This window comes from Arvicola amphibius, chromosome 12, assembly GCF_903992535.2.
Source record: "Arvicola amphibius chromosome 12, mArvAmp1.2, whole genome shotgun sequence".
In the NCBI taxonomy this organism is placed as follows: Eukaryota; Metazoa; Chordata; class Mammalia; order Rodentia; family Cricetidae; genus Arvicola; species Arvicola amphibius.
Window position 1 is genome coordinate 85,742,953 of NC_052058.2, and position 16,359 is coordinate 85,759,311.

The following is a 16,359-nucleotide window of genomic DNA, read 5'->3' on the forward strand; positions in this document are numbered from 1 at the left end:
TAGCTGGTCCTCACAGCACTCTCTTCTCCCACAGACCACACCGCCCTCCAGAAACCATGGGTGTTGCTAGACCCAGCTGGGATTCTGCCAAGCTCTGGTGCTCAGTCTAAGACAAGGGCTGCCTCCCAGCCCGGCTCGCCCAGCCTGTCATGGCCACACGCCGCTGCCTCCCGCTTGTGTGGGGACACAGGGCACCCAGCCTCAGCCCTGAAAGGTTAAGCCAGGCCTTCTGGCTCCATTCCACAGGGACACTACAGGCCCTAGGCTTCTTTCAGAGCAAGAGCAACTGATGCCATGGGAGCACCCCCTACCCACCTGTCTACTTGCCTGGCACTGCCTGTTCTGAGACCCATGCCCTGGGTCCTTCTGCAGGTGCCAACCCTGTGAGCTCTCCCCATCCCCTGACCTGACGCTGAGAGGCTCTGTCCATCCCCATCATGTGTGAGGTGATGCCCACAATCAATGAGGGGGACCCCCTGGGGCCCCCCCATGGTGCCGATGCCGACGCCAACTTTGAGCAACTGATGGTGAACATGCTGGATGAGCGAGAGAAGTTGCTGGAGTCCCTTCGGGAGAGTCAGGAAACTTTGGTAGCCACTCAGAGCCGGCTCCAGGATGCCCTTCATGAGCGAGACCAGCTCCAGCGCCACCTGAACTCCGCCCTCCCCCAGGTAAGAATGCACACTCTCCCTCCCCAGCTCCTTTGAATTCAGCACCTTTGTTTGTATGTCAGGTAGTGGAGTTCACAGGGTGTTTTTATCTCTGTGTTCCTGCATAAACCCTCTTCCTAAGTGTTACTGCCTACGTTGGCTTTACCTGGAGAAACAAATGCAGAAAGAAAATCCTGCGCTGACTGCCAACGGTAGGGAGCTCAGACTGCCAGTAGGTGGCACACTAGACTGGAAGGAAACCCCATTTCTAACAGCTTCTCTCTCACCAGAGACCAAGAGTTGCCAGGAGCGGGAATCAAGGAAAGTAGAGATGGGAGAGGCCTTGGTGACTATCTTGTCCACTGTCCCTCCTGCACAGATGAAAACGAGATCTCACACAGACAACTGTAGACTGAGCTGAACCTTGAAGCCAGGTGTCCTGCATGCCAGTCCATGGTCCTCAGCAACACATCCAGTAGCAACAACTTAGTAACCATTTGCTGTGCACCTTCTGTGGCTAGGCGTCTGTAGAGATTGTCTCAGTGGCTCTCACAGTGGAGCCGGTGCTGACAGCACTGTCGAGCACTGTCGCTCTGGTCTGCCGGCGATGAAACCGAAGCCTTAGGGCGATCATTCAGTTGCTCATTGCTCTGCAGGGAGTAAGTGTGATGGGAGGGTTGTGTACCCCCGGACCCCCAAGACATTGTCTTGTTCTATTTTATTTCTACTTCACCACATGGGCTCTGGAAATCCAAGTTGCTTCCTGCTTAGTACCCATTGGGTGGATGTTCTGGGGTTGGGGTAGGGTGGGGATGCGTAGAGGCCGGAGACAGGAACAGGAACATGAGTTACATGTTGTGTAACTCTCTTACAGCTTGTGGGAGAAGGTGTGGTCTGCCAGGTCACCAGGTCCAGGGAGGCTGGGGTTTGTCTGTCAGTCTGTACAGTACTTACGTAGTCTACTTGGCCACCCTGCATTCTCAGGACAGAGGTGGCTTTGGATGCATGGCACAGACCGCCCTGAGCCAGTGGGGGGTGCTGCTTGGATTAGGGGAGGTGGCCTTGAGATGCCAGATAACCTAAGCCTCAGCTGTAGGTCCTTTCTCCAAATTCAGGGAGAACCAGGGCTGGGCCTGGATTTCTGAGGTTCAACTTAGGGGTCCAGAGTCTTGTAATGGTTTCTCTCTAAGAATCTGGACCCTGCTGGAGAAGAATGGTGGGCATGTGGGCCACTCCTACCTTGTCCATCACAAGCCCTGGGCATTATGTGCAAGGTTGCATAGCTAACTGTGGGAGAGCTGAAATTGATTTGATTCCAGGTCTTCCCAGCCTTTTACATTTGAAGCTTCCAAGGGGAAGGGTAGTGCCTCTTGTCACCTACCCACAGTGATTGACAAGGAGCTGATGGTTTCAGGGAGGAATGCTTCCACTGGGGAGTCCGGGGAGCCCATGAGCCGGCTGAACCCTATGCAGATAGTCTTTGGAAGTAGAGTGTGACCTCAGGGGTGGGAGAGGGGTGAGCTGTGTAAGGGGAGCCCTGGTCAGTGGAGGTGTGGCTCTTAGAAGTTCCGTCGGAGTTTGGAGACAGTAACTCACACAGATGGGCTAGGTCTTAGAGTACACAGAAAAAGGCAGGGAAGAAGAGTTTGAAAACTAGGAGGAGTTTGTGCTTAACTTTCTAAGCAGTATTGTTCTTTGGGGGATTCTCATGGCAGCAGGCTATCAGATGAATTAGCTAGAAAGGGAGGGCACAGCTTCCTAGGGTAGGGAAAGAAGGTCGCTGCCTAGCTTGGGGCAGAGGAGAGGGACAACATTATAGCCTATTGGGGGATGGGATGGTATCGTGAGGTGTGGGCATGCCTTCAAGTCCTTTCTCTAGGTGGTGTGTGTGTATGTGTGTATGTATGTATGTGTGTACATATGTGTAAGCTGAGGGGCAAAGCAGCATCAGGCCCCGGTCTCAGCTTCCAGATAATGAAACATTTAACTTCCCTGCACTTTGACTGTGGCCTTGATAGAAAGGCAGTAATCAAGGAACAGGGCTCAGTTTTTCCTGCTCTGCTCTCTGGGCCCTGGCCACTTCCTTCTGCTGCTTAATGCCTGGTCTACAGGGATAAGGGGATACTGCTTTGAGAATTCGTCCTGTGGTTATGAATTCTTGGTGTTTAAAGTGGCTGCAGAGGAGAGGTGGGGCCCAGCCTCTACAGTAATGTTTAGACTCTGTGGCCACAGGGAACAGCTACTCATCTGAGAATTTTTTTGGGGGGGGGGCTGGTATGATGTCATCAAGCCAGTGGGATGTGATGAGCCTGTAACTCTAAGGCCATGCACTCTTCCTTAGCTGCTTATCCTCATAGAAGCGCAGGGGTTGGGAGAGCTTTCCCTAGGCAGGGACAGTTAGTATATGCCTTCAGATGCTGGACTGTAAGCCTGGCTGGACTGAACAGGGCTCCCAGAAGCCAGGACTGCATCAAAGGGCTGCATGCCCGTGTGCTCTCAACCCGTTTGTTATACTGGGCATCTGCATCTTGCACAATCCTGGGAAGGGGGTGGCAAAGAGCTTCCTGGGAATCATGCACATGTGAGTTTTATAGCACCCTTCTTTCCTCTAACTCCTGTCAGTCTCTGTATGGGCCTCCTTCCACCAGGCACGCAGTGGCCCTGCCCTCCATGATTCCAAAGGAGTCGGCTACTGAGCTGCTGTAGGATTACGAAGACGGAGTGGGAGGGAGTGTGTAATCTGGTCACTGGTGGCTGGAGAAGCAGGCCTTGCAGGGCCGACTTGGTGACTGAATCATTTCTGTGTGCAGTCCTGTTCACTGGAATCCTAATATGTGCTTCCCCTTGGGAAGCTCACACTAGCTGCAGGCTTCCTGCCCTGCAACGGGGAAAGGCCAGGATTTGAGGGACATGGGCAGATAAAAGTAAGGGGAGAATGAGAAAAGCCTGCCATATATTTGAGTGTTCAGGACACCAGTTGGAGGCGAATCCCAAGCACTGTGGGTTTTGGGGGCTTTCAGGAATTTGCCACTTTGACTCGGGAGCTAAGCATGTGTCGGGAGCAGCTTCTGGAGCGGGAGGAAGAGATATCTGAGCTGAAAGCAGAACGGAATAATACAAGGGTAAGTAAGGGATGGCCTTGCGCGTGCGCACGTGTGTGTATGTATGTGTGTGTGTGTGTGTGTGTGTGTTTACACCCTGACCAAACACCTTGGCTAGATGGGTTCTGCCTCCCATCCTGGGGTCATGGGAAAACTACTTAGTCCCCAGTACTGGGGTTTCATTTGTGGTTCCTGAGTCTCTGCAGGGTTGAAGTTCTGGGGAAGAGGCCAGGGCAGCCCGGCTGGGGTCTGGTGTTCATTGAGAGCATTGTAGTTTGTGACTCTGTGGGCCCTGCTTTGTAGCTTCTGGGGCCCAAGTCCACTGTCTTCCTTCCTGCCCTCCCCTGCTCTCTGTCAGCTGCTTCTGGAACATCTGGAATGTCTGGTGTCCCGCCATGAGCGGTCGCTGCGGATGACGGTGGTAAAGCGCCAGGCCCAGTCCCCTTCGGGTGTCTCCAGTGAGGTGGAGGTGCTGAAGGCCCTTAAGTCACTATTTGAGCATCACAAGGCCCTGGATGAGAAGGTACCCACCTGCTCTCCCCTTCTCCCAGTCCATCCAGGCTTCCCCGAGTCTCCTGTGCTCCTTCCTGGGATCTCCGCACTTGGTGTCAGGGAACTTGCCCCTAGCCCCTGGACCTCTCCTACCACTGGCCTAGTTTCCAGCCCTACTAGGTTCTCTCCGGGGCCTTTGCCTCTCCACAGGCCCTCCGTGTTTTCGCATGCCCGACAGAGGCAGACCGAGCCTTAGTTCTGTGGGGCCAAGCTTTCTTCCTCCATCTCTCCTTCCTCCGGGCAGGTGCGAGAACGGCTCCGGGCAGCTCTAGAGCGGGTCACCACCTTAGAGGAGCAGCTGGCAGGAGCTCACCAGCAGGTAAGCAGCCCGACTGGGTCTGCCCTGCAGCTCTGAGGAATCCGGCCAACTGCCTACCCTGTCTGTTTCACTGTGCTCCTCAGATCTCTGCCTGCTGTGGCTGGGCACCGGTAGCTGAAGCTAGGCTAGGCTTGTCTTCCCAGGAGGTGTGGAATGTGCAGGATGTCTCTTCTTTGACTTATTATTTTTGGGGGGTGGTGGTGGTTGCTGTGTTTTCTAGGTATCTGCCCTGCAGCAGGGGGCAGGAGTTCGAGATGGAGTGGCCGAAGAAGAAGGGGCCATGGAGCTGGGACCAAAACGCCTGTGGAAAGTGGGTAATGGGGGAGTTGTTCAGAAGGAGCCTGTAGTCACAAAGACAGGAATGGGAGGTTCTGCATGCCTAGGTTCAGTAGGATACTGCTTGAATTAGACTTGGGGCTCTTTGTGATATTCCCGCTTTTCTTTCTCCTCCTCACTTCGTAGCAAAGTAGCAAAGTAACCTATAAATTTTCAGTTTAGTGCTGATGGGTATAGTGCGCATGTCCACATATCTTCTTTGTGTGTCAAAATCAGGCAGGGTTCCTTCTGTCTCTGAGCCTTTCTTCCACTAATCTGTCCCTTCCTGGGTTACAAGAGGCAGAGCTAAAAGGAAAAACTAGAAGCTAGAGATAGCAGAGAAGAGCGAGGGTGTTTGTCCCTTATCAGGAGTGAGCTCCTTGGTTCAGAGGGAAGAAAGCATACCTGGACCTGAGCTCTAATGTGTGGACAGAGCTGTGACCTCTGGGCATGTGCTCCTTCCTCCCAGCCTCTCTGGGATGGAGCAGGGTGGGGTGTGGGATTCTGTGGCTCCTTGGCTGATGGCCCACTGTCCCTGGAGGATGACACTGGCCGGGTGGAAGAACTACAAGGACTCTTGGAGAAGCAGAACTACGAGTTGAGCCAGGCCCGTGAGCGACTGGTCACCCTGAGTGCAACTGTGACTGAGCTTGAGGAGGACCTGGGCACAGCCCGCCGAGACCTCATAAAGTCTGAGGAGCTGAGCAGCAAGCATCAGCGGGACCTCCGAGAGGTGGGCAAGGGCCCAGGCCTGCTCCCAGCAACTGCATCTGGCTGGGTACAGGTGTTGGCACTCAGGAGGGTGTGAACAGAGGTCCGGGCGACAGCTGAGCAGAGTTAGACTGAGCCCTTGGCAGGGTCCAGGGTGAGGAGGAAGATGGGAGGGTGGGGTCAAGGCCGGAAACTGAAAGGTGAGTACAGATCACGGCTCTTTCTGGGCTATCTATGGCCGTCAGGTGCAGTCGGGGAGGTGCAGCTATGTGATGGGCAGAGAAAGACGGGTGACCCTCCTCCTCATACCCTCCGCTCTACCAGGCTCTTGCTCAGAAGGAGGACATGGAAGAGCGGATCACCACACTGGAGAAGCGCTACTTGGCTGCTCAGCGAGAAGCCACATCTATCCATGACCTCAATGACAAACTAGAGAATGAGCTTGCTAACAAAGAGTCCCTGCACCGCCAGGTAACTCCACTAGATGGAGTGGGGTGAAATTGTATCTGACCCTAGGGGTCCTGATGACCACGTGGAAACTATTCCTTAGTGGCTAGGAGCCCCTGGGATTCTGCAAGTTCACTTGGGGAAGAGAAAGTCTGGAGCCTTGGACAGGAAAGAACCAAGATTCTTTTGGTGGCCGCCTGCTCTCTGTTGAGGCTGGGGTAGAAGTGGGGACCTGGCATTCTTTCTTGACTTGCTTTCCTCTCTGTACTACCAGTGTGAGGAGAAGGCCCGGCACCTGCAGGAGCTCCTGGAAGTGGCTGAGCAGAAGCTGCAGCAGACAATGCGTAAGGCAGAGACTCTGCCAGAGGTGGAGGCTGAGCTGGCTCAGAGGATTGCAGCCCTCACCAAGGCAAGTGGGCCAGGGGTTTGAGATCTTCTACCATATCCTGTGTCGGAGACTCTTACGGAGCTTGGCAGACTATGAGGAGAGTGGGAGGCATATCAGGCTGGGCCAGGCCAGGCCAGGGAGTTGCTCCCCAATGTGAGACATCATTAAACACACTACCTTGTGTCTCTCAGTTGGAAGAGTAATCCTTGCTCTCATTACCTCTCAAGGAAGAGTCCTCCCCCCTCCTTTTTTTGGTGGGGGTGTTTTTGAGACAGGATTTCTCTGTGTAGCCCTGGCTGTCTTGGAACTCACTCTGTTCACCAGGCTGGCCTCAAACTCAAGAGAGATCTGTCTTCCTCTGCCTCCTGAATGCTAGGATTAAAGGGTGTGCCACCCCCACCTGGCTTAGGGCGAGTCCTTTAAGGAGGGACCACTACATGGACACAGGGCACTTTAACCATCATCTATATTTTTCCAGCTGATACATCTTTTTGTTTGGGGTTATAGGATTTTCATCTGGGAAGATGAAACCCCAGAGGAGATACCATTAAAATTCGTGTATCCCTGAAGGGGCAGCAGGTAGACTTTTAGGCTGAGTGCAGCTTTCTTTATCAAACTGAAACATTCTGGACACAGAGGCCAACTCTGGTTGCTTGAAAAGCTGCAGCTTTAGAATGAATTAAAGGTGGATATAATTCTACCTAATGGAGAGGTAGCTTTCTGGAACAATAATCTCTGAGAGGTGTGCAGGCTAGAAACAGTGAACTCTGGAAGAGAGGAGGAAGTGCATGCTCCTAGAGATATGGTATTGTAATCAAGGAATTTAGGAGTCCCAACTGGTGGGAAGCTTCCGGAGGTGGTGCTAAGGTGTGATCACCGCAGCTACCCCCAGACCCTGGAGCCTGACCCAGAGCTTGACATTTAGAGACTTCTAGTGTGGCAGACAGCTGCCCCAAGGACTGGATGTACAGTTTTGCTTACGGCCTTGACTGTGCGAGCCTCTGAAGACCCAGGGCCACGTCTGCTCCTGCTCCGTCTGGCTCTGTGACCTGAGAGAAGTTAATGTCTCCCTAGCTGGGCCTCAGTTTCCTGACCTCTATGATGGTGGAGTTGGCTAGGGTAGTCAGTGTGGTCTTTTCAGACCTCCAATGGGATGCTAGATTTAAATTACAGTAGAGGATGCTGTGTGTGGGATGCTGAGCAAAAACTGAGAAGAAGGGGTGGGCTGCATGATTAATGTGTTCCAGTGAGTCACAGCAGTGGGATTTTAAGGAAGGGTTTCCTGATTGTAAGGGATGCAAAGTTCTGGGGACCTTGTAAGCAGACATGACAGGGTCTCCATCTCTGGGAATAATGGCCAGGAAGGGAGAAGCTTCCACCTGGGCTTGTTTAGTAGTATAGGTAATAGCCATCGTGAGGCTAGCATTATGGCATGCTTCTTGTACTTCAACGTTTACCATGGATGTTTCCTTTAGTCCTTGTGAGGGTCCGATGGGCATACATTTTAAGGTTAGCTCTGAGCAGGAAGGAGATGGGCGAAGGTGACAACAGCTCTGCTCCAAGATGGAGGTTGGTTTCTGTGGCACCTAAGACCCTGATCCCCAAGACCGCCTTGACACCAGGGTATGTGGCCTATGGGGCTTGAGCAGAAGAAGCAAAGATCTCCAAGGTGGCTGGCTGACTGTCCCTGCTCCTAGGCTGAGGAACGTCATGGCAACATTGAGGAACACCTGCGGCAGCTGGAAGGGCAGCTGGAAGAGAAGAACCAGGAGCTGGCAAGGGTGAGGGCACCAGTCAGTCACCTTGGCCTCTGTCTCCAGGGCAGGATATGGGATGGTCTGTGGAGGTACACAGAAGGGCTTGGCCAGGGAAAGAGCTTGCATGGGGCAAGAGGTGGCTCACAATTAGGGAGGAGCTGGTTGGAAGATCTGGAGAGTCCCAGAGGGCAGATAAGGGGACGAGTGATAGGCATAGAACCCGGGTGGAAATGGATGGTTCTGGAGGAGGGTGGTGACAAAGTCTTGAGGTGGCCTAGCACAAGATGGGTGGGCCGCGCAGGTGCGTCAGCGGGAGAAGATGAACGAAGACCACAACAAGCGACTGTCAGACACCGTGGACCGTCTGCTCAGTGAGTCCAATGAACGCCTGCAGCTCCACCTCAAGGAACGGATGGCTGCCCTGGAGGAGAAGGTGAGGGGGTCTGGGTACGCCGGGTGGACAGGGTGAGCATGGGGCTGTGGCTGCCTGAAAGGACGGAGTCAAGGTGGAGCCCAGCTGGCTTGGGATGTGGCAGTGTGTGTGACGAGGGGCAGGGCATATAAAGCACAGCGGTAAAGGCCACCTGGGCCACAGCTGGGGAGAGGAGGAGCGTTTCCGGTCAGGGAATGTCGTGCTGTCCTGGAGAGGTGCGCTGGGAGAGGTGGCTGAGAGCAGGGTCACTGGCCAGTCAGGGCCCCCGGTTGGTACGGGAGTTGGAGAGCTCCCAGCGGGACACAGAAGAGCGGCACTACCACAGGGTACCTAGCTGCTGGCTTCTGGCTAGCCCTGCCTGCGTGGGAGGGCCCCAGGCACAGCGCCTGGTGTTCGCGCAGCTGCTCAATGCTGGCTTCTCTAGGTTCATGCACACATCGTGCCATCGCCCTCCACTGTTGCCCAACACAGAAGCTACTGACTGTGCATACGCTTTATCCTGCAGAGGCTAGAGAAACGGAGGTCATGGATATCGGCCATGGCGTTGGCTCTACTCTGGACAGAGTCCTACATGCTGGGAGTTGCAGCCACTGGCCTTAGCAGTGTGTGTCACAAAAGCCTGGTTCTCTCTGCTGCCTGGCTCCATTTGTCTTGCGTTTGTCTGGCACTGAGGGGTCAACTGGCTGCAGATGTCTTCTCTAGGCAGGGTCCGTTTCTGGTCTGGCCCCTCTGTCAATCTGCTCATTTTCCAGTCACGCCCCTTTTCTTTGTTGTCATCTGGGTCCTGGTGTGGGGCCCTTGGCTTTGGACTTTGCAGGGCATCCTTCTACTTTCCCCAACTCTAGTGCCCTCTTTGCCCCTCTCTGACTTCCACTCTTCTCTCTCTGCCCCTCCCTGGCCCCATCCCACCCTGGATCTCCCTGGCACAGGGCCGCCTGTCTGAAGAGATTGAGAAGCTGCGCCAAGAGGTGGACCAACTGAAGGGCCGAGGGGGGCCGTTTGTGGATGGCATCCACTCCAGGTACTAGAGTGTGGGACTCAGTGCATGCTGGGTAATGGTCCTAGATGAACCATGAAAAAGGATGGGACTCAATGAATTCTGGGTTATGGTCCTGAATGGACCTTGAGAAAGGACGGGACTCAGTGCATGCTGGGTTATGGTCCCGGATAAACCTTGAGAAAGGAGATTCCCTCAGCAAAACACTGCCAGGACCTCAGAGTCTTTCTTCTATTCAGGATGGGACATTGGGGTTCAGAGCTCTTGGCCAGTCCTTCAGCTCATGTGGATACGTAGGAGGGAAGCACATGTCCTCCAGGGGGCACTGAAAGGCAAGGAATCAATGGTGCTGCTTCTCCGCTGTGGGAGTAGTCTGAGCTTCTGGGATGCTTGCCAGAGGGCACCCCCTTCTCCCCATCCCACAGGGCCCTCTGTAGAGTTTACTTCTCACTGGAGTTCTTGAGACACCATTTTTAGATTGCTGTTTGAGAGCCGAGGACCACCCAAGTTCAAGTAAGAGCCAGCGGACAGAGAGACATCGGGGCGGGGGGAGTGAAATGGAGCAGCAACGCTCCTTCCTGTTGGAAGTTGAGATGCTGTGTTACTCCTGTGGCCACGGCATCCCTTTACCCAAAAGCACCGTAAGACGTGCTGAGTGGGGCTTGCAGCCATACTTTGTGAAGCAGTTGGCACCGAACTCAGTTCTCAGTTCAGCGAAGTAGGCCGAGGAGCAAGATGACTGGATACTACTGCTGAATGTTCTCAGTTCCTGGCTGTCTCTGTAGATCAGAGTTTCTTAGACATGCCATTCCCTTCATTCTGTGCTCTTGATGTGTCAAGGAAGTGGACATTAGCCATTAGGAAGGTGGCTAAGGCTACATGTATGTGTGTGGATGGGCAGTGCTTCGGTGAGGGAGAGGATGCTGGACTGGAGGTCTGAGCTGGTAGACATGTAAGTTCACCAGGAATTCTACTCTTGTATCAGGAGGGGGATGAAGAGAAGGGAGCTGGGATTGTTCCAATTTCTCCTTTCCTGTTGGTTGACCAGATGGAGAAGGCTCTCAATGAGTGAGAACTGACCAGAGCTCACCAGGCCTTTGCTACTGCTTGCTTTCCTTGCTGACTAGGGATTCTTGGCTTTGTCCATAGAGTCACTGGACTCTCCACAGAACTGAGGTGGGGGAGCTGGGTAGGAGCTCCCTCTTCCCAGCTGCATGGTATGGATTGTAGGCTCCATTGCTTCTCTGTATTGGGCTCCTTCAAGGCTTCTGAGCTGAGAAGACAGAGTGCAAGTGTCACAGAGGGGCCTTCTAGATACCTCAGACATTATCCCTGGGACCCTAAAATCTTGTGCCTGGAACAGACATCTGGGGAAGGCAGAATGGATTCTCTAGCCTGTACCTGTGATGTTGCTACAAGGTTCTCCAGGGCTTCCTGGGGATGCAAATGACACATCTGGGTTGAATTTTATCCAGGTGTTCAGTTCAGATTGTCAGGAGGCCTGGAGAAAGTTGCTAGAGAGAACACCAGAAGCAAAGAGCTCAGAGTTAAAAGGCCCCAAGAGCTCATCTCTTTGGATTCCTCTTTATGCCCCAGGCCAAGAGCCATCCTGCATGGTTGCTATCACAAAGCTTGAGGTCCTCCACTTGAATGCTCCTCTGACAGGGAGCTCAACTTTTTGAAAGCATCCTAATCCACTTCTTGTCAGGAGGAGATCCTGCTTATGCAGAATGGACCACTGCTCCCGACAGCTTTTTCCCCTGTGTCAATTTGACCCCTGAGCTCCAGGGTGTAAGTGGAGCCTTGGGCTTCCATGGCAGTTCTTCTGATGTTTGAGACAGCTGTGTTCCAGGTTGCTTCTCTCCAAACTGGCCATTCCCCAGTCGTGGGGCCCTCTGAGTGTAAGCTGGGGCTGTCAGTCTTCAGGGCTCATCTTTTTCCTCCTGCCACTCAAGGTCACACGTGGGCAGTGCATCAGATGTGCGGTTCTCTCTGAGTACAGCCACACACACACCCTCAGGTCTCCATCGGCGCTATGCGGTGCTGAGGGACGAGTCTGCCAAGGTAAGGAGGGGTGGAGGGATGTGTGTGTGGGTCTCCCTGGGGAGTTTGGGGTTAGTTCGGCCGTGTGTCTGGCTCCAGTTACAGACGACTGGCGTGTGGTGCAAAGCCTTTCCCGGCCTTCTCCCCTGTCAATGACAGCTGCAGCCTTGGGGTTGGGGCTCTTGTCAGCTGCAGCAGCTGTCACCCCCCCTTTCCTCAACCTCCTGGTGGGCGAGAGGTAGGGGTGGAAGACGGCCAGTGGTCCCTGAGGCCCCACTACAGCTTGTGTGCGTGTGCCTGGGTGTGCAATTGTTCATTTCTGGTGACCAAGAGAGGGTTGCAGGGGCAAAATGGAATTAACAAGCTTCCTGGAACAAAAGCATGGCTTATAGTGGAAAGGAGGGAGTGATGACAGATTAGCTGGCCCTGGGGAATGGCACCTGAGAAGCAGCTGCCAGTTTCTGAGTTGCCCCAGGGAGGTGGCGGGGAGGCGGGACAACGACAGTGAGAGAAGCTAAGGAGCAGAAGAGAGCCACTGCCTCCAGTTGTTAATCCTCACGTGTCCTGGGGTTCCAGGAGGTATGGATGGAGAAGGAGGGAACACTAATCTGATGGGGGAAGATTTATCTTCCTTCACCTCTGAGAATTACCTGGGCTGAGTTTGGTGAGTAGGTGTATTAGCATACTTGGAAAACTGAGGCAAGAGGATTGTGAGCCAGTTGGGGCAACATGGCAAAGTCCCCAGAAAGAAAGAAAAAGGAAGGAAGGAAGGAAGGAAGGAAGGAAGGAAGGAAAGAAGGAAGGAAGAAAGGAAGGCAGAATCAAGAAAAAGCAAGCAAACAAACAGGCATGTAGGGAGGCAGGCTTATAGGGAGGAGGCAGACATATAGGGAAGAGGCGGACATGTAGGGAGGAGGCAAGCATGTAGCGAGGAGGCAGGCATGTAGGGAGGAGGCAGGCATGTAGGGAGGAGGCAGGCATGTAGGGAGGAGGCAGGTATATAGGGAGGAGGCAGGCATGTAGGGAGGAGGCAGGCATGTAGGGAGGAGGCAGGCATGTAGGGAGGAGGCAGGTATATAGGGAGGAGGCAGGCATGTAGAGAGGCAGGCATGTAGGGAGGAGGCAGGCATGTAGGGAGGCAGGTATGTAGGGAGGCAGGCATGTAGGAGGCAGGTGAGTCTGATCACAGTCTGAAGGCCTCTCCTTTTCTACCTCTCCTGACTCTTTGCTGTTACAAGAACACAACAGCCGCTCAGGAGCTCCACACAAAGTAGGCAGTGATTAAAACATAGCCCCAAGGGGGACCCTGGGGTCTGAGTCAGAGAGGCTGTGTTAGAGCCCTTCTCTGGCCCATTGTTCAGCTGGCTTCCAGAGATGCTGATGCCGTGGGATGAAGGTAGCATGTCCTACTGCCTAGCTATTCAGGAATCTTATTGCTGCTCCTTTTGTTTGCTAAGGACTGGAAGGCATCACCACTGCCGGGGGTGTTGGCCACCACCACCACCTCTGCCTTTGACAGTGACCCTGAGATCTCTGATGTTGATGAGGATGAACCTGGGGGCTTGGTGGGCACTCAGGTTGATGTCGTCTCACCTGGTGGCCACTCTGATGCCCAGACCCTGGCCATGATGCTGCAGGAGCAGCTGGATGCCATCAACCAGGAGATCAGGTGGGGTAGGGGTGAAGCTTGCAAGGTGCCTGGGAGGAGGGGCCCTTTGTGTTGGGACATACAGTAAAAGTATTGACTTCTGTCCTATCTTACAGTTTAGGACCACAATCCTGGGATGCTTTGTGGGCATCAGACAAGGGTTCGGACTAATACTGATCCCAGAGGGCAGGGCTACAGATGACTCTAGGTGACGTCTCTCCTCTCCAGGCTGGGAGATGGCAGGGCTTGGGAAGATGGAGCTGCCTGTGCTCCTGGTTCAGTTTGACTGTGACGAAGCCAGCTAAGGGTGGGAGCTTCGTCAGTTGATGAGAGTATAGTGACTTGCTCAAAGCCACACGATAAGTGGCTGAGTCAGGATCCAAGCTCAGGTAGAAATGCCCCAGTGGCATGCGTTTCATCTCTAAGGAGATGTCAGATAGAAGCGGAGACAGGGAAGTTGTCGAAACCCTTACCTTAACCTGCCCTCCTTAGTGAGCTTATTTATGTCACTGTCATGTAGTGAGGTAAAATTGACAGGCTGCTGAGGTCAGACCTCCAAATTTGAGAAGTCAGCATCAAGACACACGTGTTAATACAAGACTCCAGTGTTAACTCTACAGAGTAATCTGTAGGGCTAGGTCCATCATCACAGCCGTAGGCATAGCTCCCATCCATCATCACAGCTGTAGGGATAGCTGCTGTCCATCATCACAGCCGTAGTCATAGCTGCCGTCCATCATCACAGCCGTAGGCATAGCTGCCGTCCATCATCACAGCCGTAGGCATAGCTGCCATCCATCATCACAGCCGTAGGCATAGCTGCCGTCCATCATCACAGCCTTAGGGATAGTTGTTTATCATCACAGCCGTAGGCATAGCTCCCGTCCATCATCACAGCCGTAGGCATAGCTGCCGTCCATCATCACAGCCGTAGGGATAGTTGTTTATCATCACAGCCGTAGGCATAGCTCCCGTCCATCATCACAGCCGTAGGCATAGCTGCCGTCCATCATCACAGCCGTAGGGATGACTGCCATCCATCATTACAGCCGTAGGCATAGCTCCCGTTCAACATCACAACCATTTTCCCCCCAAAAGAAAAGGCATTTGAACTGCTTCAGAGTGGGAGAGGAGTCATCTCGGAGTAAGGACACATTCCTCTCTTTGAAGCATAGCTGTCGCATTCCCATCAGTGTGTGTGAATGTGCTTATACTCCTCTCTCTGCACACTCCTCCATCTCCCCGTGTCTCTCCGTTCTCAGTGGAACAGAGGAAACATCACTAGGGGCTGGCATTAATTTAAAAAAAAAAAATCCTGCTTGCACACTCCTGACAAAGATGAGCCCAAATATGGAATCTGTTGAGAAGCTGAGATACAAAAGCGCAAAGCGCCAGTTCAGGGTCACTCCTGTGGCCAGGCAGGACAGGGATTCCCACTGAGATGATTTATGTTCATTGACAAACAGGCCTCTTCCTAGAAATGGCTTTTGTTCAGCTGGGAAGGTAGCTAGCCAGAGAGACCATGGAAACCCAGTGGTGCCTTAGGTTTTGCCCACCTTTGGTACTAGGGTGGTGAGTACAAGCACCTAGCACCACCTCCTGCCTGGTCTTCTGGACTAATGGCGAGATCTGGTTTGCCGACCTGCAGGATGATCCAGGAGGAGAAAGAGTCCACTGAGCTTCGTGCTGAGGAGATTGAGACCCGTGTGACCAGCGGCAGCATGGAGGCCCTCAACCTGACACAGCTGCGCAAACGCGGCTCTATCCCCACCTCTCTGACCGCCCTCTCCCTGGCCAGTGCATCTCCTCCACTCAGTGGCCGCTCCACACCCAAGCTCACCTCTCGAAGTGCTGCCCAGGATCTGGACCGAATGGGGGTCATGACCCTGGTGAGTCTGTGCGGTGTTTGAGAGGCCTGCGAACCATAAGCCTGTGCTGGAGAGTTTACATGGGAGGCCTGGCCTTTCTCCATCATGCTGGCATGCTTTCCCCCGTGACATACGAGGTTAGCAGCTTGGCCTTCTGGGTAGGAAAGGCTCTCTCCCTTGGATGATGACACAAGGCTTAGAGCCATGCCCATTGTCCAGCTGCTCTCTTCCTCAAGGGAGCCACGATTTATCCTTCCAGGTGCTCTGTTCTGCTGTGGTACTTTTCCCAGGCTGGTGTGAGTCCCTGGCTCCTCTGCTGCCACCTTAAGCAGGCTCGCCCTCTTCTCTTTCTCTTTTTCAGCCCAGCGACCTAAGAAAACATAGGAGGAAGCTACTGGTGAGTGCTTCCTGGCACCCAGGTACTAGAGGGTCTTCTCTTTGGGCTTCTGCCCCCAGCCCTGGGGTCCAAGTTTGCCTTGAGAGGCCAAGGGGCCCCTCTGCTGCGTTCTCCGGTTCTCTGATCCTCTGCCTTGTCTGGGCTGGGTAGGCAGGCCCCCGGCTCTCTTCCTCTACCCCCTGACAACTCCACTGTCTGTTCAGTCGCCAGTGTCTCGGGAAGAGAACCGAGAGGATAAAGCCACCATAAAATGTGAGACTTCTCCTCCTTCCTCACCCAGGACGCTGCGACTAGAGAAACTTGGCCACCCAGCCCTGAGTCAAGAAGAAGGCAAGAGGTAAGTGGGGCAGGCTGCAGATCCGGTCTTGGGCCCACAGCCTCCGAGGGGCTGCGTCTCACCTGCCATAGGTGCTTGACTGCTTCACTTCTCTTTGGGACACCATCAAGGATGGATGTTCCCACATCTTCCTTGGTCACCTGCTTTGGCCACACCCCCTTACCCCTACGCCCCAGCATTGATGCTCAACCCCTTCCTGAGCTCTAACTTCCAACTCTCTTGCTGTCATTGAAGTATATTTCTACTTATTCACCCCCTCCTGCCTGTCATCCTGTAGTGCCTTGGAGGGTCAGGACAGCAATCCCAGCAGCAGCAACAGCAGCCAAGACTCGCTGCACAAGGGTGCCAAGCGCAAGGGCATCAAGTCATCCATTGGCCGTCTGTTTGGGAAGAAGG

The 16,359-nt window shown here is 53.9% G+C and overlaps 1 protein-coding gene across 11 annotated transcripts in view; it reads left to right on the forward strand.

Annotated features, from left to right (window-relative positions):
- The first annotated feature begins 437 nt into the window (after nt 1–437).
- Nucleotides 438–16,359, forward strand: part of Ppfia4 (PTPRF interacting protein alpha 4) — a 34,037-nt gene continuing 18,115 nt past the window's right edge. For 3 of the 11 annotated variants that reach the window (XM_038348976.1, XM_042056024.1, XM_038348975.1), the window contains exons 1-18: nt 438–671; nt 3,671–3,772; nt 4,110–4,274; nt 4,548–4,622; nt 4,843–4,932; nt 5,479–5,670; nt 5,973–6,119; nt 6,370–6,504; nt 8,181–8,264; nt 8,542–8,673; nt 8,934–8,999; nt 9,603–9,694; nt 11,626–11,734; nt 13,171–13,382; nt 15,010–15,250; nt 15,591–15,626; nt 15,830–15,963; nt 16,241–16,359. The exon at nt 16,241–16,359 is cut by the window's right edge and continues 45 nt beyond it. In XM_038348976.1, the coding sequence (XP_038204904.1) occupies nt 438–671; nt 3,671–3,772; nt 4,110–4,274; nt 4,548–4,622; nt 4,843–4,932; nt 5,479–5,670; nt 5,973–6,119; nt 6,370–6,504; nt 8,181–8,264; nt 8,542–8,673; nt 8,934–8,999; nt 9,603–9,694; nt 11,626–11,734; nt 13,171–13,382; nt 15,010–15,250; nt 15,591–15,626; nt 15,830–15,963; nt 16,241–16,359 (2,365 nt within the window). The remainder of the gene's footprint in view (nt 672–3,670; nt 3,773–4,109; nt 4,275–4,547; nt 4,623–4,842; nt 4,933–5,478; nt 5,671–5,972; nt 6,120–6,369; nt 6,505–8,180; nt 8,265–8,541; nt 8,674–8,933; nt 9,000–9,602; nt 9,695–11,625; nt 11,735–13,170; nt 13,383–15,009; nt 15,251–15,590; nt 15,627–15,829; nt 15,964–16,240) is intronic. The other 8 variants (XM_038348977.1, XM_038348978.1, XM_042056025.1 and 5 more) reach the window with 5 other exon arrangements.